General features: G+C 36.7%; 2 protein-coding genes across 3 annotated transcripts in view; both read right to left on the bottom strand.

Annotated features, from left to right (window-relative positions):
* Nucleotides 1-689: 689 nt before the first annotated feature.
* On the bottom strand, nucleotides 690-16,520 carry pcmtd1 (protein-L-isoaspartate (D-aspartate) O-methyltransferase domain containing 1). 2 transcript variants are annotated; one of them, XM_053329912.1, is made up of 6 exons: nucleotides 16,298-16,520; nucleotides 8,705-9,169; nucleotides 8,431-8,533; nucleotides 7,341-7,512; nucleotides 3,862-3,985; nucleotides 690-3,503 (listed from the first exon to the last, which is right to left on the bottom strand). In XM_053329912.1, the coding sequence occupies exons 2-6, from the start codon at nucleotides 9,009-9,011 to the stop codon at nucleotides 3,130-3,132; spliced, it is 1,080 nt and encodes a 359-aa protein (XP_053185887.1). In that variant the 5' UTR covers nucleotides 9,012-9,169; nucleotides 16,298-16,520; the 3' UTR covers nucleotides 690-3,129. The 2 variants fall into 2 exon arrangements, with proteins under 2 accessions (XP_053185887.1, XP_053185888.1); XM_053329913.1 differs by lacking the exon at nucleotides 16,298-16,520 and adding an exon at nucleotides 16,005-16,085.
* Nucleotides 16,521-22,993: 6,473 nt separating this feature from the next.
* The window catches only part of st18 (ST18 C2H2C-type zinc finger transcription factor), a 38,921-nt gene continuing 38,429 nt past the window's right edge, over nucleotides 22,994-23,485 (bottom strand). Inside the window, 2 exon segments of the mRNA XM_053329918.1 lie at nucleotides 22,994-23,134; nucleotides 23,270-23,416. Coding sequence (XP_053185893.1) covers nucleotides 22,994-23,134; nucleotides 23,270-23,416 — 288 coding nt within the window.

Below are 23,485 nucleotides of genomic sequence, written 5' to 3'. Positions count from 1 at the left end.
GCTTCAATTGAACCTAAAACATGTTATTACCTGGCCATTTGAAGTGTGAAAGACACAGAGCATTCATTAGACACAGTCCCCTACCTTTATGGAAAGAAATTGCCAAACCCTTCCTTCAAGTTGAGTGAAATCCTCACCTGAAGGAGTTTTAAATTTGAGCAAATTACATATTATTTTGAAATAATTTAAAGGTCTAAAAAATGGTAGAAATACATGCATATACATTTGTAATACAGACTCTCTTTTTTTGTATTTACAAGAGCTGATTGGTGGTTTACACCGCAGGAAAGATGTAACTGTAGTTAATTAGTTAATTATAATCACAAAGAATGTAATTTAATCTACCAAGTCTTTTCATGGATTGACACAAGCTTTAAAAGTTTGTAAGCAGTGTGACACACGTGGGTGATGAGCCTGCTGTGTAAATGTGACGTCTCATGTTTGAGGTCAGCTTGGTTTCTTCATCACATAATTTCTCCTGATCTCTAGACAGCCAAGTGAAAGAAACAAAAACAAAGGAAGATTATGTCAGCAGAATGCCAGACTGGCATATTTACAACTGTCTCCTTCATATCTGCTGGCCATGATGACTCATTTGACTCCCTTGACCACGTCGGACAAACGGACAAGAAATCCATCTTACAAATAAGACATTAAAGAAAGAGCAGTTACAATGATTAGACGAGGCATAATGTGATTGTGACCTTTATTTTTGTGCCAAACATTTACAGAGAAACAACACATTTCCAAAAATGAACTGCACACACTATGAGAAGTCAACCCAGGCCTGATAAACAGCAACAGAATAGTTTTGGCTCTTAATAAACAAATTAATATGAGAGCGCAGAATCGGTTATGACTTGGTTTTTACCGGGTGCCATGTTTGTAACTGAATCCTGTCCACATTAAATGAAATCCCAGCAGTCCCATTAACTTTGGTGCAAGGCGTGACCTGAGCGCTGAGGTTTAAGGTCCCCTGCTTTCAATACTGAATGTGCTCTCTAAAAAGCCATTACAGTTTTAGATAATAGTATATAAACTGCTGCATGTTTGGGTTATGGGTTAATTGGTCATGTGAATTTTAATGGATACTACACAAATCGAATGGGACTATGTTGTTACTGTTAATTATGAGCTGAGAAATTATTCCATTATTGCTTACTTGCAAAGATTTCCAATAAAAGGTAAAAAAAAAATCAAAAACAAAAATAAACTTACAGAAAATAAATGATACCTCTTCACACACAAAAACTACTAATAGAATAATCAGCCCCGTTCTCAAACAAAATATTTTTTCATTACACCAGAACAAAATGAAGACCTATAGCACTAATATATCTTATCTATTTAACAGACAGCAGTGGAGTTTTGATGTACAGAGTTCCCAGTGTGACGTTACAGTACAGCAAGAGGGTGCTACAACAAACCAAATGCAAATTAAACTGTATGCAGAATCATATGATAACAACACATATATATCACTTTTATATTGAATAGAATTCATATCAACAACATTCAACTCAGCTTTTGGAAATACTAAAATTATGCATTCAAAGTAAGATGAAGAAAATTCCTCAAGTCCGTGACAGTAAAGCATGAACGAAAAACTGTGACATCTATCAGTGATGTAATGTTCTTTTTTAATTTCTTTTTTCTTGTTTCACTGTGGAATGTTTTGTAGAAATATACCATCGTTTGGGTGAATTTACTGTGCCAGAAAACTCACAGAAATCCTAATGTGATGGGGTACGGCGGCACTTAAAAGCCATCACTATCAGGGAAGTTCTGCAAGCAAATTGTACTTTAACAGGATTTACATTACAAGCTCAGTCCACCATATAAATTAAGCCAAAAAAAATGGCACCTCCTTTATTATTATTATTATTATTATTATTATTATGATTTTTTTTTACTTGAGGACTGCAGAATAAGGTGCTCACAGTCCAGGATACAAAAGGCTTCAAAATCCTCAGCGATTCTGATTTTGCATTGCTGTCAATAAGAAAAAGCAGTACTATACAGGATTTGACATTTGTCTCAAGGCCATCTAACTGATTAATATTCTTTTTTTTTTTTTTTTAAACTACATTTCCAGACTTGATCACTTGGGACATCACCTCCAGTGACCAACCAGAAGATGTGAAGCGAAGTCAAGGACACCCAAGACATATACAGTATATTCATGCATGTTCTCATTATTAATAAACACCTCTTTCACCAGTTTCCTGAACATATGAACCACCGTTATCAGTTTCATCATTTTTTTTAGTCCTCTGATATGATTCATTAAGCTAATATATTTGCATCCACAACAGAGAAGAGAAACGTGGAGAGAAGAGAGGTCTGATAAATGGTCGTTCCAGGGATGCCTACAACACTTCATCATTATCAAGTAGGATGTTGGCTACCTATACGCAAAGTGAGAAAACACAAGAATATGAGCACCCTGTAGAAAAAGTTACATGAAAAGGTGCCCGGTAGAAAATATGATGAAACAACCTCGTCTCTGAGTGATCGCTTGTAATAGGAAGGTACAAAACACGTTGACCTAAAAACAAAATATCAAGAGGAGTAATGACATAAGGGCCCCCATTCATGATTACGAAAGAATGTCTTACTCTTTATCTCAAAATGGGAGGATGTGGCCTTATTTGCTTTTCAGTGTCTTTTGCTCTTTTCAGCATCATTAAATGGCCAGATACTGATATCAAGTTAAAGCTTCTAAAAAAGGTGCAATAAAACTTTTCATCTCAGCATGATCATATTTTAACAAATATAGTAAGAACTTTGTTTTTATACAATTTTTCATCCGCAAACTGCTGCAGACATCCTGACATTGTGATAAAATCTGAATCTCAAAACGGGTTCCTGAAACTATTTCCATTTAGTTTTTTTGTGTTTTTTTTTCGTCTGTTTTTTTGATATACAAATAAAAAGAAAACAACATAAACAAACAACTCATGACAATCATAACATTATTATCCAATATTATCTATGACGTTTCTTTCCAGTGCGGTTTTGCCATCAAGATTTAATGGAAATAATGCTACATTTGTACTGAAAACGGTGAAGAAAAAGCAATTTTCAGCAGACGCTGCACCCGTTAAGAGTGGATATTGAGTGGATCAGTCATTTCTCTCTGTAATACAGCAAATATGCTTTAAGTGACTCAGGCAGCGGTAAAGCCATTATTTGGTCTCTCAACACGTTCACTTGCTTGAGGATTTCAATGTCGCCAATGTCTCTTTCCTCCTCCTCCTCTACTTCCTTTTGTTCTTCCTCTGGGTGCTCCTCCTCCTCACTCTCCACCATTTGGGGGATCAGCTGGTTGCCTACAAAAACATAGGTGTTGATGCGTCGCCGTCGGCAGCGCCTGCGTTTGCGCTTTTGGGGAACTCTTTGCACCATCCCTTTCCCCTGACTGTCCTCATTGGCCAGGTTTCTGAGAGTGCGGCGTATGTAGATCCGAGACAGATCCTGAAGGCTCCGAACAGTCACTGGGGCTGAGGACAAAGAGAGATGACACAAACCTTCAGGGCAATGCATTACAAAAATAAGAATAATCCATACAACTGCACCAGTCCTTTAACTAGGTCACCATAAACAAGAAAGGCCATCAAAGGGAAACTCTGTCGCCGTATTTCAAGTGAAGGAAATAACAGGCCCAATGAAGCAGCTACTGGGAGAGCTCAAAGCAAATATTGCTTTAGGAATGGTCTCATCATTTCACTTTAAATATACTGTCCAACTTGAAATACTGCCTGCTGCTTTACACTTCAAGAGGAGTTAGAAATAGTAAAACACAAAGACAGATTTTCTTTCTGTATTTTTTGGTTGAGAACAGAAGCTGGAGAAACTCACGCAGCTGGACAGCGTCAGGCTTCTCTCCATCAGCTCTGCTCTGCTGGACCAAGGGAGCAAAGGACACCGCCAAGATGTTTTTGCTCTCCCATGTGCACTGACCAGTCCTGGTTATCTGGGTCAGCTGCATAAAGAGACAAAACCTGAATCCAACACTCAACACTTATAAAATATGAATTACTGTATAACAAGTGAGAGCCAGGTCTAAGGGCCAAAACCTAAACCTGCACAGTTTCACACTGTTTTCTCATGTCTGCCATAGGCAATTGTGCATCTTGGTTGTGTGTATATTTAATTGTTAGTTTTCTTGTGGAGATGATTTACCCGGGTTGATTCTTTATAGATACCAGGCATTAAGTGTAAACATTATCTCTGTATACATACAGTAGCTGCTTATTTAATAAAAGTCACACATCTAATAAATTCCTTGTGTTTATTATGCCTGGCAAATGTATAAGGATCAGTAGATCGTAAACTCTGCCCCTGGAGAAGAACCACTCACCTCTTTCTATTTGCATATATGCTGTTTCATCATAGCAGTATGAAACACTAACTGGATTTCTTATGTGGAGTTTATGTTTTATTACTTGCTCCATGTGTGAACACAAAGCTTTAAAGGCTATAAGCTACACTGCTTTTTAAATGCTAAAAAATTGCAATATTAATTATTTTGTATTATTGATTTATCTTCAGATAAAAAATATGAAAAATGCACATCACAATGTCCCAGAGCCCAAGGTGATGTCCTCAAACAGCATAACACTCAAAAGTATTCAATTCACTTTAATGTAAGAAAAAAATTACTTAAACATTTACATTGACTTTAATTAATTATATAATCATTGCAGCTTTAATTGTGATACTACACATATCATTGAAAATTAATTGAGAAATTGTTAACAGATAAAATTAGGTCAGGCAAATCTAGAAAATTAAATATCAGAGTGATTTTATACAGCGATGCAAAAATCATATGAAACACAACACTGCCACCAATCAGTTCAGCTCAGTTGGATGATTCAGTTCAGTTTGCAGCATTGCCCACAATGGACCAATACTGCCAGAGATATTAAAGGGTTAGCTGGTAAGCATGGTATTCATTAACCTGCAAATTATTGACTTGAACTGTTTAGTATATTAAAAAAATGTTTTTGTGAAAAATGGCCATAACAATTTCCCAAAGCTCAAGCCTTCTAAATGTCTTGTTTTTTCAGTCTAAAATCCATCCATCCATCTTATTTAACCATAATGAAAGACACAGAAAAGCAGTGAATTCCCACATATGAGAAGATGGAGCCATAACATTTTCTTTTTCTTTTTTTTTGCTTGAAAAATCAATCAATTGATTACCATAACAGTTTCCAATTAATTTTGTCAATCATCACATTTTCTATTAACCATTACAGTTGTAGTATACAGTACCAGTAAAAGGTTTGGACACAGTTTCCTATTCATTTGACTTGTACTGTATACACACCCCTACCAGTCACATCATCAAAACGTTTGCTGGTGTGAGATCTTTGATATGCAAGAGGTGCTGCTCAGTAGATGACAGATATCTGGTCTGCTCAGGCTACAACAAGTAATTACCCAACAACAGTATGACAGCTATCAAAACACTACTACACCACACGAGGCTATGCACTCATCATGCATGGTAATAAAGTAAGTGCATATCTTAATGGGGGAGGTGTGATGGTTTGAGGGAAATTCAACTGACACATAACAGGTCCATTAATACCAGCACACAGATGCCTTAAGGCCAGATGCCAGGTTCATCCATTCATAGCCATCACTAATGTGTACTTCATTCAACACAATGATGCTGGTTGTTATGGTGCAAGATCTCTCGGATTATTTATTTTTTCTCCCGATAAAGCCGCAATATAAATGTTAGATATTTACAGTGCAGCTTTCTGTTCAAATTGTACATGTTTAAAGTAGTAGTCAGAAATACTGACTAATTCCTGAGCTTTCATCCTTGTGACCTCATGTGACAAAACACATATGGGGAAAAAATTAAAGGATAAACCTGAGTAAAAGAGTGGAGAAACAAATGTTGCATGCAGAATCACAATTGCAGATGCTTCTGTTCACCAGGGGTCACTAAATGGTTGGGTGAGTATGAAAATGATGTGAATAAAATGCTAAGACCATTACAGTCAGCAGATCTCAACCCAGTTGAACACATGGAAGATTTTAGGCCATTGTGTAAGACAACGTTCCCGACCACAATCTCCATGAAAACTAAATGATATAATATTAAGTTTAATCTTCAAATCTATTAAGTGATGCTGTCTCTGATGCTTTATGTCCTTTTGTTATGTCTGGCTCTATTTGTTTTTCGCTGTTGTACTCAGGATTATCTTGCAAAAGGGATCTCGATCTCAATGAGATTAGCTGATTAAATAAAAGGTTGTAGAAATAAATGAGGGAATATCTTGTGGAAGAATGGCGTTCATCCCTCCAATAGAGTCCCACAGACTTGGCAAGGAGCACTGAAGCTGTTCTGGAGGCTTGTGGTGGCCTCACTCCATACTAAGACACTTCATGTTGGTTTTTCATTTGATTTTAAACCCATCTGTATATATCATGGTTTTGTTCTACAAAAATACAAAAAGATGGAAAGATTTGTACTTGACAAAGCTGGCTTCTTAATGTTGCTTCTGCAAATCAAAGTCTAACCATGCTGTTGAAGATTCTCCATCAAACTGTTTCTTCAGCACTTTTTCCCCTTTTCATGACCTACAATGTGAGATTTCAATTCTGTCCACTCTGGAAAGCAATTTTAAGAAGCTTTTTTTCTTTTCTGTTTTATAAAAGGCCACAACAAAGAGAAAAAAATTGAGTGAAAATGATTTGTATTAGTGTGGACCTGAGTGACTATGGGTGGTAGTGCTTATGTGTTGTTTAGATACAAAGCTACCATGATTCATAAGTGTGTAGGCTGTTTTTCCTTCTTGCTAATGTCTTCTACCTTCTTGAAAAATACTGTATAACATTTCTTTGATTTCTTTTAAGTATAATGTACTCGTTGAACCCACTTCAGTTGCAGCATCTAATCTAGCTTTGCTTTGCACCACTTTAGCTCCTGTTTCAATTTAATGCCTTAAATTGCCCCAAATCCACGAATCCCTGTCCATGAATCTGTCAGGATTTTCAGGCTCCTTATTAGAAAAGATTCCTGCCAACCATTTTCTTCTCCAGCTTCCCAAAATATCCAGAATGCCCTCTTACATGCACCACAGTCTGTCCACACTTACACATCCACTATTTTAAATAATACATGTATTTTAACAGGCCTGTGTGTGCTCCTTACATGGTTGCTCACATTCAGGGGCAGTTGTGGCTCAATAATGCATGCAAAAGCTGAATAACTGATCTTTTAGGTCAAGTTGGGTTTTCCTCAAGTGATAGCATTTTGACTAGCAATCGTGATGTGTTGATTCTGTGTTATTCTGATGGCTTGTAGCACTTACCTGATCCTCTATAGGCATCACTAGAATGCCTCCAATTTTGAGGAGTACTTTCATGTAATTTTCATGGTCTTTCTGCACTCCTGCACCGCAGTAAATGCGGTCGTACTGGTGACTGTCTGTTGCGATTTCAAGACAATTCCCCACCACAAAGACGGGTTCACAGAACTCAAACCTGTGGGGGAGGTGAAAAGTACAGTGGATAAAATATATTTAACAGCCATGGAGAACATTTTTTTCTTTCTCTCTTTCAAGCTCATTATCATATTTGTAAGCTGTGAGAGAATTATGCAAATGAAATGAGTCGAATTAGAGAGATTCAAATACATGTAATTTGCAAGCCAAAGTCTTGAGGTGCACAGGAGCCAAACTGGCAGGTAAAATTGTCACTAGTGCTCACGTTTGAACACATCCATTCTTCAAGCCATATTGGCTCTATGAATGGTAAGTCAGTGGGTGGGTGGGCGGCCGTTTTGGGTCCACCACTTTGGTCCAGACTGAAGTATCCCAATAACTACTGGATGGCTTGCCATGAAATTTTGTACAGTCGTTCTTGTTCCCTTCAGGATTCATTATATTAACTTTGTTGTTGCTTTAACCTTTCATCTAGAGCCATCATCATGCTAAAATTTCTATTTTTCTAATACTTTGGTTTATGCTTGATATGGACCCCCCATGAGCTGTATCCCTAAAGTTTGAATTGAACTGAATTGAATTATGACCAAATATCTGCACATTGTATCTAGTGCCAATTAGCAAGTGTGATCATATTAACTTGCTAAACTATCATGGTGAACATATACTGTATAGCGTAAGGTATAATCAAACTTAACAACAGTTTTTGGCTGACGTAAAGCATTCTTATTTTTTTGGATGGTTTGTTGGTTTCCAGACACTTGCAAGTCAGACATATCGAAGCTTTCAGAAAAACATGAGCATCCCAATTACAGCTTGCATGTTGACATAAATACTATGGTATTCACAAGACAGAGACCCCACTATGACAAGAATGGGCCATTAGTACAGCCTTACAGAGCTGTTAGCCTGACTGTGGACTCTGTAGTCTTATTTTCCATTTGCTGCATGTACTCACTTGTCAAAGCTGTCACTATTCTTTATGAAGTCATCCAGTTTCTCTCTGGCATATTCAACCACATCCTTATGGAGCTCAACTCCATGGTTCACTCCAAATGGACCTTGAAAAAAAAAAAGACAACACAATAGGCGTAATCATCAGATCGTGTCCTCGAACTGCTTGTTACATATGACAGGAGTTGATTTGCAATGTAGGCATACACTGTGCTTGTGTTGTCAATTTGTTTACACAGACTTCACTGAACATCTGCGCATTTCCTCTACATGCTTACCTATGATAAGACCAACCATTGTGCTCAGGTAGCCAGTTCCACTGCCCAGATTGAGGAAAGAATATCCTGGCTGCAGTTTTAGGGCCTCCATCACCTCTGAGTATATACACGGAGCAGACAAGTGTATGTTCCCGTGCTTCCATGCCAAGTCTTTGTAGGCACTGTCCCGGTAGCCATCCAGATAATAGTCACCGCGGTCTATGGCCCGGAAAGCCTGTTCAACTTTTTCTGTGCGAATGTACTGGGCCTCCTTCAGATTATCAATGAGGTCATCATTGTCCTCCCCAGCACTCACGGCTCCCCCCATGGCGAAAAGAGAAGAGAAACACAAGGGCAGAACTCGTACTCAGGATGAGTGATTTCTCCTCAGTGTGGCATGGAGATGAACGGCCGGCTGAAGGATCCTGCCGCTGTGACTCCTCTAGTGTCAGTTCAGACAACAGTCATGTCCAGGCAGCAAGTGACCTAAAAAAAATATATGAGCACGTTATGGCAATATGCCTGAGAGAGAAAACAGCATCTGCAGCATACAAGTATAGCACAGATTTAAGATGCTTATGAAAAGGTAAAGATTTATATTATTTAGGTTTATGTATTTATCTAATCTTCACACAAATTGGATTCACTTTTGATGAAAATTGAACAACTTAAGTTTTTCCAAATGAATTCCCATCGGGATGAAAACTTTGTGTGTTACAGGATCAATGAATATTTATTCAGACACTGTATTCATCAAACTGTCGTGTTTTAAGAAAATCCAATAAAAGGATTTGAAAATATTATTTGTGGTGTCTTATTATTACACAGCTATACAGCCTGCATGTCATGTCATCCTGGTCCACAGAGATTAACCATCTAGCCCCTTACCACCTCTATATACACACATTGTACTTATTGTTTAGTCAATATATAATCTGCCATTTTCACAGACATGTTCACAGACATTTTGACATGAAAGGACCGACAGAACATGTACAAATATCTGTTTTCATAATGTGCTACGATATGGAAACACATGTTCACACAGACTCATTGTAATGCACTGTACATGATTTTAGGAACAGATGGACTTCAGTGATTTTTTCAGTCACTATCTCAACCAAACATGCTGTAACTCATATCATAAAAAAAAATATATATATATATATAAAATAATGTTGGATAATGTACTGCCTATATGTCTGAGCTATATCAGGTGTATCTGACAGACTGTAAAGTTGTAAATTAACAAATATACCAGTGATAAGACAGTGAAAAGGAGAATTTTCATTTTTATTCAAGTTGCACTTTCCTCTGCGGACACTTTATCAGATATACTGAAACAATATTGATGCCTGCAGAGAAAGTCTGTGGTGACACAAAGTTGGCGTCAGATTTCTAAGAATTTCTGTTACATAATATTTTTTTTCTTTTTTTCTTTTCTCTGATTCTTGTCTGTTTTTTGTTAAGTACGGGATATTTTTACCACTTCTGGCCTGTAAAAAATCCTTATAATGACAACAGCCTGAGAAGGTATAAATCACTCTCTGGTTGAACTGCTCACAACTCATGTTCACACTAAAACCATAACCCGTGATGTGGGGTCACACGTTGACATGGCTTCATTTTAACGGGTCACAAGCCAAAAAGCTTTGGAGCTGAATGTTTGTGGTAAAAAAAGTCGATTATCCACAGTCTCTGGTGCTCTGGAAGTTATTTACCTTGTGAGTTTTGAGCTAAAGCACAGCATCAGAGATATAACACATACAACACTAGACAAGTCTTTAAATTTTTACAGAGGCTTTGATAACAAAAATATTCCATGCTACCACTCGGTGAAAGGGTATATCTGAAGATACGGCTGCAGGAGACAAGTCTTGAATTCCCTCTCCGCCTTCTCAGCATCTCCACATCTGACTCAGCTAATAAAGATTAAATTCAGAGGTGACTTTGTAGTGGGAGGTCTAGTAAGGTAATTTTCCATTGGTTCTTTCTCACAGGCAAAGAGAATCATTCATTCACTCACCATCACTGATAGTACAGCAGTGTATTTTGTATTGTTTTGTTCACCCTTTGCCCTTTCTCTAATGCATTTGAGTTGCCTGCAGTTCCAAGAAAATCCAGGAAAATGGGTCAGGGGACGTATTCTACAAGCAAATCGCTTCTGGGCACTGCAGCACAATCATAGCAATGACAATCCACAGGAGGGGTCATTACTCACCCATTTATTCAAAACAAAAAAGAAAAGCAAGTTAATAACATTTAAAACTAGGAAAACATGACCATGTAAACTGCAGTCATCTGGTAAACACATGGGATGTCCTGTGTTGACCCTGGCATATATGGAATGGGGTCGATGCCAACTCGGGTCATGACCGGCTGCTATAACCCAGACAGACACCATGCTGAACCATTCTGGCTGACCAAACATGTAACAGATCCTTCAGTAACACCAGATCGAGTCCACTGCTGTAACTAAATACCAAAGGCCTGTCTAGGGCAGCAGGACACGCATGCTTATGGCATCAACAAGCAGCATGAAGTAAACTTAAGTTTCCCATCATTTTATTAGCCTAATATAAAATGATGAAGATGCTTTGTATCAAAAAGCCCTAAACACTTTCGACAAGTCATTTGTGAATTTGTCATTGCAGAATTTTTAAACACTGACTTGTGTTTCAAGATACAAGCGCCATGAGGAAAACATATTTGATGAATGATTTCCATATTTTTTCATAGTGACAAATCCTGCCTATGGATTTACATTTCTTGAAGCAGGTATGTGAAGGTTTTGTCCTATATTCACCACAGCAAAAAACATGTAGCCATGTAAAATTCACATTGAAGGAAAGGACAGATTACAGACTTCAGAGGGTGTAATTCATGAGTGTGGCTGTGAGGGATATAAATTAAAGAAAAATCCATGTGATGTCAAATGTATTATTAATGCAACATACATGCATGTGTATGCATTTTTACAAATGCTAATTTCATAGAGACGTTCACTTGTTTCGCTACCAAGGTATCTGAATATACACCAGAGTATTTCCTCTGTGCAAAGAGACAACGACGTGAGAGGATCTGCACAGAGTTCTACTCCACACTCAGAGAAGATTTCAAGACAAGATTCCTATTATAAACATTAACTTTGAGAAATCTTTACTAAAGTCGCTGGTTGGTCAGTTTGTCCGTTGGTCCTAATGAATTCAATGATTGTCTGATCTAGTGCCACCAGCAGGTCATATTTTCAACATGTCCATCACTTTATTTCATATGAAGACACCTGAAAAAAACTAAAGACCCAGTTCCAATTAAACCTGTTGTGGATATATTATGGAAATGCAGCAGATTAATTATAATTATATTGGTCACCCACTGACCTTCCTTCTGTTGCCATGACTACAGCACAACTTCAAATTTTACTTTATATACCTCAAAATCTGAACAAAAAAACAACAACTTTCTAAACATGTTCATGCTCCTTGGAGTACTTTAATGAGGTGCTGACCACTCCTCTAGTGTCAATCTTTTTACACATAATCGCTCATTACACACTCTGGAGAGCAGATAGTTGCTGTATTTGGACAGGAAGCCACCTTTTTGTTGATCCCCTTTTGATGCACTAAATGCAAACTATTTATTTTGCCACTTCTGGTTTAAAAGAATGTGGTACGTTTTCCTTTCCACTCGTGCTGATTTGTTGATGTCTTATAGCTGACAAAATAAAGTGTCAGGCATTGAATATAATCATTTAAGTGGATTGTAACAGCACCATATTGTGACATGACCCTGGTATCGCCACCTGAACAGGGGACTCCCGGAGTCCCATATACCCTCACCATAATTAAATTTTACACCACCCTTAAATGAAAAAAAGGAAGACAAACATGGCTCACCAGAGGATAAACCATTTTCATTTTGATTAAACATAGCCTGACCTTTGGCTCCACCTTCAGGCCAAACTAGAAACACATATGTTTTTGCTTCAGTAGTGGTAAAGATTTTATAGTGTTTTCAGACGGCATGGAAAATGTGTTTTTATCTCATTTTCATCTCTGGACTGTTTTCCTTTACTCTGTGTTAATTAAAGCCCAGAGATGTGACAGGCCAGGTATTTCTTGTGGCAAGCAAACCATAGACACCAACAATGTGTGCTGGAATAGGCTCAGACTCAAACTCTTTTCGAGACTTAACAGAAACTGCAGCTGTTTCACATACTTCTTCTCCAGACTTCATCTCTAATTTTTGTTCCTGTTGTCTTTGTGTATTTATGAAGAGGAGTCACGCAGTTCTGGGATGAGCAGAAATACTTGATAATACTTGACAAGATCTGTCTTCCCCGGAACTTGTACCACTTAGTCAAATCTAAGTCCTGTTTGTGTCTTTCCACAGACTTTGTATGCTTCCCTTTCATTCTGACCACATCTGCAAAGAACACATTACTGCTGTGCTGGCCTCCAGTGCAGCTGCCATCGAATTTCACTGTTTGTTTGCATGCCACTGAATGGGCTCTTACATCTCTGACTTTTTTAATATATATCTTTGGAGAGTTCATTCTTGACCTCAGAATCATAAGTTTTTTTTGGGTTTTTTTTTTTTATAAATCTTTTTTATTAGGTTTTCCAACACATACATCAATAGTTGACACATACACAATGTACCCAACTAATCTTGTTGAGAGGTAGTATACATTTGTTTTACAAAGTGTATGTTGAGAAAGACAACAAGTTTAGCCTAAGCCAGAACGGCTTCTTTAAACGAACCATAGTTACCCATTATCCCTTCTCACCCACTATTAGAAGAAAATAAAGGAAAATACAGAGAGAGAAAGAAAAAGAAAAAGAAAATGATAATAATGTTAATAAGGGTTAGGGTTAGGGTTAGGGTTATAATAAATAAATAATTTTAAAAAAGTAATAGTAACAATAATTTAAATTTTGTATAAAACTAACTAAAGGGCTGGAGGAAGGGGGGGCATCTAATCACTTTCTGGGTGAATAGTAGAAACATAAGTTGACAAAAAAGGTCCATTTAGTAGCTGTTCTGGATCATGCCTTGAGAGCTGGTTTAAAAAAATTGTCTTGAAACTGAAACTCTTTGAAAAATACAGAAATGTTAACATCCACACATTCATGACTACAGGTAGGGCTGCAATCAATGATTATTTTCATTATCGACTATTTTCTCGATTCATTAATTAGATGTTTGGTTTATGAAATGTCAGGAACCCTAAGGTGCAACCTAAAATGTCATCTTGACCTGATAGTCAGGACACAACTCAAGAATATTCAGTTAGCTATCATAGAAGACAACATAAATTAGAAAATATTCACATTTGAGAAGCTGGAATCAGAGAATTTGGACATTTTATGGTAAGAAAGTCAAAGCTCCAGAAACACTTGTAGTATAGGAGAACTTTATTAGTAGACCACTGGTTTTGGTTTGCGGCCTTCATTAGGGTCATCCAAGGCCACAAGCCGAAACACATTGGTCTACTAATAAAGTGTTGTTGGAGCTTTGACTTATTTTCCTTCTCCATGCACCTTGGAAGTAGCTGACATTGATTGGCAAAATAGTTGGTGATTCATTTTCTGTCAAACGAATTTTCAACTAATGGTTGCAGCTCTAGAAATCCCTCACTATGATTGAAAGCTCCAGACCAGCTCCTAAATGAAACTTGGGGTGAGACTGTTCTGTCAATGATATAGCTTTAACATTTTGGATTGCTTGAAATTTGAAGGCATCACCTTGGGCTAGTTTACTACTTTGAGGTGTTTTTTTTTAGACCTACCTAATAGACTTAATTGCAAGATACTCAATAGATTAATTGATAACATTGTTGTGGGGTTTAATTTCTGTGGTTCTATATGCTTTAAAAAAAAATCTTATCTTCACTGTTGTACACCACTTCAGCTTGTGTCGTTGCACTTTTTAATGTAGATGAGACTGTGCAATATTAGTATTTCAGGTATACTACTACTTCAGTTCAACTGTGCAATATGTATATATATACACATTTTTTCACTTTAAATCTGTGCAATAACAATATCAAACTCTGGTATATTATCACTCAGCACTAGAGCCAGATCAATATATCAATCTGCCAACATTATCGCCCGATATTGTCTTAGCACAGATCAGTAGGCTATTGGCATTTATGTTGTCCAATATGCACCGATTTAAAAAAAAAAAAAGAAAAGTTATATAGGCAGCATTTTATGTTTAATGTATGCATACATATTTTATTTGTATTTTATTTTTGTATGTGTTTTATCATTTATAGTATATATCTATATATATCTATATCTATATATCTCTTTCTCTCTCTCTCTCTCTCTCTATATATATATATATATATATTATATATATATACACACACATATATATACATACACACACTACATAATGTGACTATTATTTTACTATATTTTTACTAGTATTGTTTTTGTTGCTTTTGTACTTACTTATTATTTATTGTTCTTCATTATTTTTTATTGGCACTCTTCTATTTCTACTGTCGACTTTGCTGCTGCCATGATGTAAATTTCCCAATTGTGAGACTAATAGAGGAATATCTTATCTTAAATGTGCTGAAGCCAGATCAAACCTCCACCTCTAACAGGTCTTTATTTTTCTATGCAGTGCACAGATGTTCCTACAATCCGCCAAACTGACATCTGACGCAGCCAATCAGCTCTCATCCTGGTCACGTGTTGCAGTTGCCACACGGCGACAGCCAATCAGGTGGCTCGACACTTTCTTCGCACTGCGTGTGACGATGGAGCAAAACAACAACACCGTTTTCATGAAATGTTGTCAAGCGTTATTAATCGCGGCTGTTGCTTCATCCTACCAGTGCACATCTGTGAGAAACACAACAAGACGATCCAAAGCACTCATTAACACAAACTGACAACGACGAACAGTGTGTGTGTGTTGATATATTTGTGCCTTCATCCAGCTTTTGTTCCCACTTGACGACCACAACGCAGTTCCTGGCCAGCTCTCTGCAGTGCGATTAACCTCAATCTTTAGCAGCAAGTGGCGAAACCGGTTTATTAATTAGAGGCTGAAATGTAATAACTGCCGCTAACAAATCACACACAGAAAAAAAGGTCAAAAACAAAAACAACACTGATGTCACCGAGCCTCTTCCGCCTGATGTGGTCAATGTTTGTGACAGAAAGTCTCCAAACGCTCGCTTGTCTTAACGCATCCAAATCAAAAACGAGGTGCCCCCTAAAAATAAAAATGCGTTGATTGCGCAATCGTTGGTCGCAATGACAATACGTTTACATTCAATGCAAAGTGTTTGCGTTACCGTCCTGTGTCGAAACAACGCCATCTGGGTTGCAGTCAAACCTCCTGGCTAATGTTAGCTTTTTAAGGGCCCGAGTGCGCCATCATCCAAACAGAGACAAAGCAGGTTAGGTAAGCTGCTAGAAAACACACACACACACATACACACACACATACACACACACAGTGCAGCTGGCCTGTTGTGTCACAGTGAATTACACTAACTAATATTTCCTTCACACTGCAAAGTCACACTGGTTAACTTAGAGACAAAATAAATTTTAGTTAGCTACAAAAGAAATGAGGAATACTCACAGCGCCGTGTCGCATTAACTCACTCCTTGTGCACCGAGCAATGCGACGGTGACTTTCACGCGTTAACAGTCTCACTCAGAGGAGACTCACCGACTAGTTAACTGTGCTAACTAACTAACTAAGTCACTATATAACTGGCTGGCTCGGCTGGTCGGGTGAAATGGTAAAAGTAAGAAACGACGAGCCGTGGAGGAGTTGAAGTGGAGAACAGCTGAGCAGTGGATGTAAACACAGGTCACGTGGTTGTAAAACGTTGTCGACAGAGGGAAGCACTGTTGCTCCCACTGATCTATCTATCTATCTATCTATCTATCTATCTATCTATCTATCTATCTATTTTACTTTGGGAATGTAATATGTTACAGGCTGCTAGTTACCCAAGTTAAAATGTAGTAATGTAACTGTTTCAATTAGTCAACTTAATTAAAGTAATGTAACTTATCATATTTGATTACTTTTCTAATTTTCGAACGAATGTTTTCAACTATTGGGGTAAGTTTACCCATTAAGCCCACCAAAACCTAAGTTCAGATGTTTTTCATGGATACTGAAATGATGGTGACAACTACTTACGAAGCAAGATGTGTCTCTTATTTGAAAATGTATTCATTAGTTCATTTTGGAATAGACTATAAACTAAAGAAAAAGTCAAAAGTCTGGCATGGGTGCCTAAAGTTATTTTCATTATTGACTGATCTATATTTTATTTTATTTTGTTTTTTCAATTAAGTGATGAATCTTTCAGTCTTGACAATGTCAAATAATAATAATAATAACACTAATAACAATGATAATGATAATAACAATACTGACTAAAGGATATCACGAGTTCTCAGAGATAAACGTCAAATATATTTTGTTTGTATGATGTTATAAATCTGAGAAAAACAACAAATCCTCACATTTGAGAAGCTGAAACAAGGTTGTTGTTTTTTACTAAAGAGGTGCACCACACACAAGAGAAAATGATATCAATTCAAAGACAGTATTGGAAGCTGTACAACAGAAGACATTAATTTGACTTTTCTTTGTGCACGTTAATTTAATAGATAAGAATTGTGCAGAAAGAAGTAGTTCAAGAGGAACATATAGATGTCTCACTGTGAAAAGCCTCTTGAGCCTGAGATTTTCAGGCTTAGAATACAAAATTGGAAAGATCCTGGAAAGCTCTTAGCCCACCTAGTTACTGCACACAGTTCCCTAAAGGAAAGGCCTACATTTAGTCTGCTGCTGGTTTCCACACTGATCTAAGTGTGTGAATGGATGATCAACAGGTTTAATAAGGAAGTAGTCATAGTCAGCAGATGCACACAGGTCTGGGCTAGTCAACTTGCACTGGCACAGCCCTTTTATTGTTCTGTAGTTACAGTTTCCCCAATAACACATGTAGGTTAGACTCCAAGAAACGTTGCTTCTGCTTTCTGACAGACAGAACTATAGATTCCTACCTGACTTTAGGGGGAAGATTTTATGCGAGACACTAACAAACTTTTAAACCAGGGCTCATTTTGTCATATTTTAGTGATGCAGATGGACTAAACTGAACATTTACCATCAATTTTTCCCACATTAGTAGCAGCAACAGTTAACTAGTATTTTATACAGAAGAGAATGAGTCAATGAAGAGTTGGTTCCTGCAGCTGAAATTTTATTTTAGAAGATAAGAGGGTCTGGTTGGCAAGCTTAGCAAATCATCAGCATTCATAGTGGAATGTGTTGATTTCACTTTCTGTTTTTTTTACATGCCGTTTGTGGCAAAATACGTGACAGCTTTGTGTAGCCTGAGGTGTTGTTCATCTGCAGGTTGTCCGCTGAGGAGAAGAAGTTGTTTACTTCCTCAGTTGGTGGTTTTATTGTGTAACACTGAGGTATCAAGCCTGACTTGCACGACCACAGACTATTAGAGTACAGAATACACAAAGAGACAGTCTGTTTAATTTGGGTTCATTCAAGTCTCTGTTATACATACTCATCCAGGAACATTAATCATGTCTCTTAGCCATAACAGGCATGACTAATGAATTAAAGATCAGCATTTCCACTCCAAGGCCTGTCATTAGCCTAGAATTCAGTACATGAAACCATGGCCTGAAATACTGAGGTCATGGGTCAAAAGCACAACCGCACCTACCCTATGTAGAAATATCTGACTTGCCACCAAATAGTCTATACACTTTTTCTTAATTTTATATTATTTTCATATCTCAGTATATTAATTGAACTGTTCAATTGTAGTTTTTGATATAGTTAAAGTTACTCAATACAATTCAACTGGAGACAGACTAAGATCCTTGATGTTATTTAGATGATTAATCAAAACTTTTTTGTCTAATTTTAATCATATTTAAAGGTGGCAACTCTATAAACTTTCAGAGCACATAATGTGTAACCTGTGTGTACACTTGTACTGAGGACATGACCCCAATGTTCTCAGTGGTCGCTCCCTGCCGTGCAATGAACTATACGTTGCTGTGAAAATACCCTGTAGCATCACGCAAAGTATGATTGTTGAGTATTACCAGATTTGCCCCCAAGAAATCTTGTCATATTACTTTCAACAAACCATATATTTTGTATGCACCAATTTTTTTTTTCAGCATTATCTTTGGTTTGTGGTTTGGCTTTTAGAACATAACAATGCTCGAGCTGAATAATGCAGCAATGTATAAAAATATAATTACATAGATGTCAGATTAGCCCACATCCCATCTCCACCTACCTCTCTCCACTAGTGGCCCACCACCCATTACCCACACAGACCCATTCCATGAGCCCACCCATCCCTCTCGGTCGGACGCTTAATTTGTACCTATGTATCTATTCAAAGAGAAGGGAATAAATAAAAACAGTACTAACTATTAAAAAAAGAATAAAACAATATAGTTGAGATGGAATAGATAACAGCCCTTGTTTTTCAGTTTAGTGTCATACATGACAGTTTGTTTAAAAGTTTAATGAATATAAAAAGAGTGATATGTTCTCCAGGAATGTTAGAAAACCACCCACGCCTTTTAAAACTCTCCCTTTAAGTTGTATATTATCTTTTTATTTGGTGTACATGAGGCTAATTCATTGTTTCATCCAGCAGCTGAAGGAGGATGTTCATCTTTCCAGTTGTTGCCTGTGATAAGGGCAATTCTAATAAATTTGAGTTTGTTTTTATAGACTTTTATAGTTTTGTGATCAGATCTATAAGGGCTCTAGGTAAAGAGGGATTTACTTTAAAAGAGGATTTATCATAAATACACTGAATACAACCTTTTTACTTCCGTACTTTTTGTTAAGTCTTAACAACAAGTGTATGGACAGTGATTGGGTTTGTTGTTAAAGAGCTTCATTCCAATTTAAACTTATTTAGTTGATGCTGCTCAATTTTCTGTCCATATAGGTGGGTGGGTTGCTCTGTTTGCCATGTCCATGCTCTAAGTACTCAAAATTAGAGACTTTCAGACTTTTCAGGCTTTGTAACACTGTCAGTTTTACCCTAGCTACTTTATTATTAGATTAGTGTAAACAGACATACTGAACTTCAACAGAGTTAGCTCAGGTCAGGCATGTTTCCATTAAGCTATTTTATGTATCTGCTCTTCACCACCAACACTCATAAATTAACACATCATATATCACAGGAAGGAGGGACCTTGTATGACAGGAAATAGTTTTGTGGTGTCAACCAACAGCTTCACATTTTGACTACTGCACTGTTACTTCCACAAGAAATTGATTTAGCTGCACCTTACATAGTGACCTTTATTTCTCACTCAAGTGTCATATGTTGATTTGATTGTTTCCTGAGTTATGGGTTGTTGTTGTTGTTGTTGTTGTTGTTGTTGTGTTTTTGACATCACTTGTACGGTTTAGTTTAATATGTATCATTTTTATAATTGTTAATTTTCAAGGCTTAAATCTACATGTACTGCCTTCTTTGTTGGCATAGTTTTCAGGTGCATCAAATTTGGCCTTTTAAAATTAATTAATTGATTGATTGTATTAAATCCATTGTTTTAATAGTGGCTGGTCAGGCTTCTGAGCTAACTAATATCCACTTGGAATATCTGTCAGTGTGTTTGTTAATCTTAGTCTAATTTTTCCGACTTGATGTTTTTACTCATCGCTGTGCATCGGCAACTAAGCCATTTCCCCCTCTGGATATTAATAAAGTTATCAAATCTAAATTTTAATCCCTCACAACAAAAGATGTAAAACTGTGCCCAAGAATATTTCAATGTGTACTATATTTTATTCACTTCAAGTAGTATTGGGGTAAATGTTTGCTCTTAGAGATGACATGACGCAAGAGACAGACATGGGGGAATAAGTCCCAAGCTGGACTAGAACCTAGGATGTTGGCATGGTCAAAGTCATAATCCCTCTAAGCAACCTGGACGACCCTGTATTCTGATTTTTGCCCCCTAACAGCTGTTACTGTGTAGCTTTAACTGACAGTATCTTGACTCCATTGACCACTCCCTGTTGTTTCAAATGCAATGCCCAATTTTCACCACTAGGTGATGCTGATGCCTAAGGAAAGTTTATAGCTTCGACTTCAGGAGTAACTAGATCACACATTTGATTGTCAGCAGAATTAAAAGCTTTGAGAAACCACACAACCATTTGAAAAGTTTATTTCTACCATACACAAACTGTACAACACAGCGCATATCTGTTTATTATGAAATAGTAAAAGTAATAGGAAGTTTCAATTTACAAACTACTTCAACTGAAAAAGCATTACATTTTAATGTAAAAGAAAAGAAAATACAATACAATTTCATATCATACTAATATCGTTCCACAAAAAAGCATTTCACATTACAAAACATCAAATACTAATAGGGAAAAATAAATATTATTCACAAAACTTCCTGAGCAAACAATGTGTGGTGTAGGAATTAAATATAAGAAATTATAAATAAAGGATTGTTAAGTTTAAAGAATGTGATTCAAATTTAAAAGGTTAAAATTCTTTTAAAACATATTTGAGTATTTGGATAAAATAGGGTCATACGTTTTTCTGTAATTTGGCTCTTTTGCTGTTACATTTATTTTTTATTCGAAATGTGCCAGGCTACATGTCTTTGACTTCTCTTTGCAGAAATGAAAAATGTATTGCTCAAATGAATTCCTGTCTTTTTTTAAATTAACTTAAAGTAAAATTGTGACATGTATATATTACGGTGATATGACTACATTGTCCCATTTCCCTCTTTTTTGTTGAAGTCAAGGGCAGTGTGGTGAACTAAAAATACAAAATAATTTAAATACAAAAGTGCAATTGATGCAGACAAACAACTGATTAGCCAACAACTATCATTTGTCTATGTTTTCATTTCTTTTTTTCCTTCTCTTTTTTAATTTAATTTAATGAATTAAACTGAAATGTAAGTTGTAGTGATGGTCCGCTCGGTTTTGAAATAGCTACTATTCGAATCTGCCCCAAGCTCTACAAGAATATTCAAACTGTAAGACTGGTTGAAATGTTAAGGCTTGTAAGCAGTTTAAGATAAACAGGAGTAGAAGTTTGTTTTTAATTCACTCCTTCCTTTTTTTGTACCTCTCCATGCTAGCAAAAAGTTAGAATAAACACCAGACTCTTCAGTCTCAGTCATGTTTTTTCAAAACCTGACTTTGAGATTACAGCTACTGAGACAACAGTATATAAACAGTCATCAGGAACATTTCCTCCTATGAAAATAATTGTACTGTATAATAAATTAGACACCATCCACATAATACTGTCCTACCACAAAACATAGTACTCGTATATTTTTATGGATTCATATACATTTAGGCACATACTATATGCACACTCCAAAGTGTGTGCACAGAAGGCAGTTTAATATCTATATTTAAAAAAAGAAAAGAAAAAAGAAAGACATCTTGACAAAGTGGATTTTTGTTGCACTCTTCTTGTGGCACGCTATGCAAAACAGATTCCAACATTCAGTTCACTGAATGATACATTGCATGTTTGCTCAGTGTCACCTCCTGGTTGCATTCAGCTGTTATTGGTTAAGAGGGAAAAAAAAGGTACAGTACGGTTGCATTGCATTTTTCTTCTTTTTTTTTGATCTCAGTGTTCACTTTGTCTTGCCATACATTCAGTTTCCAATAAAGAATAGAAAGCAAAAGCAATGCTTAGTTAAAAATATTAATGCTTAGTAGTTTTGGTAGGTTTTTACTTTCAAGGGAGATCCAACTTATGGTCTGATAATATACGCTTTTCAACACTAGATGGCGAAAGTATGCCATGAAATTGGAATGTGCTTCTATGTAATTTACAATGTGCAGAAAGTCAACAGATTTTTTTCTTCAAATATTAAGCATTTACAATTCTAGAAATAAATAAAAATTGAGGAAATAAATACACTGATGAACAAATATAATAATAAATAGCGGTAATATAAGAATGACATGAACACATACAGATTAAAATCAAGCAAACCATACAAAATAATTAAGTGCAAGAGGAGTAAAAATCTCACCAGGATAAACATATCAAGTGAATGCAGAAACAGTAAAAGCATTACAAATCTGGCTGGTAATTTTCTCAGTGCAGTGTATTTACCGGGAAATGCCAAACACATTTCCAAAAGCCTTGTCTTATACATGCAGCCAAGCCAGCACTCTTCAGTAAAATAGAGCTATCTAGTGCCATTATCCCAAGTCAAAGAAACCTCTTGGTAGCTCTACAGCTTAAACATGGATGCCCTTAATAGCCTGTTTGATATTATCCAAGAGGGCCTTGCACTCTGGGGAGTATTCATGCTCCGAGTTGTTGTACATATCAGTTAATGTGTTCACATAGGCTTCAAAATTATGCTCACTGATGGGTCCCTGCAACAAAAACATGTTTGACTATTAGTGAAAAGAGCACAGCAAAAATGACAATTTTATAGAACATTAGATTTCTTCCAGGACAAGTAAGATATAATGAGTGGTAGAAGAGTCTTTGGTCAAAGCTTACTGTACCATTTGAGGCAGCTGAATGTCTGTTAGACTGTTAATGAGGGCTTGGCTAAGGCGAGCAAGCTCCTTCAGAAGGCTGTCATTGTGCTGTTCGATCATCTTGTTCTCCTCTTCAATTGTCTTCAGGTTACATTCCATAGACGAGATCTGCTTTCGGGTAAAAAAAAAACAAAAAACTAGTAAAAATCGAGCGACCAAAGGTATCGAGCCACTGTCATC

This window comes from Scomber japonicus, chromosome 12 (assembly GCF_027409825.1).
Source record: "Scomber japonicus isolate fScoJap1 chromosome 12, fScoJap1.pri, whole genome shotgun sequence".
NCBI lineage: Eukaryota > Metazoa > Chordata > Actinopteri > Scombriformes > Scombridae > Scomber > Scomber japonicus.
Note: the sequence above shows the minus strand (reverse complement) of the source record. Positions and strands in the feature narration are given on the sequence as shown.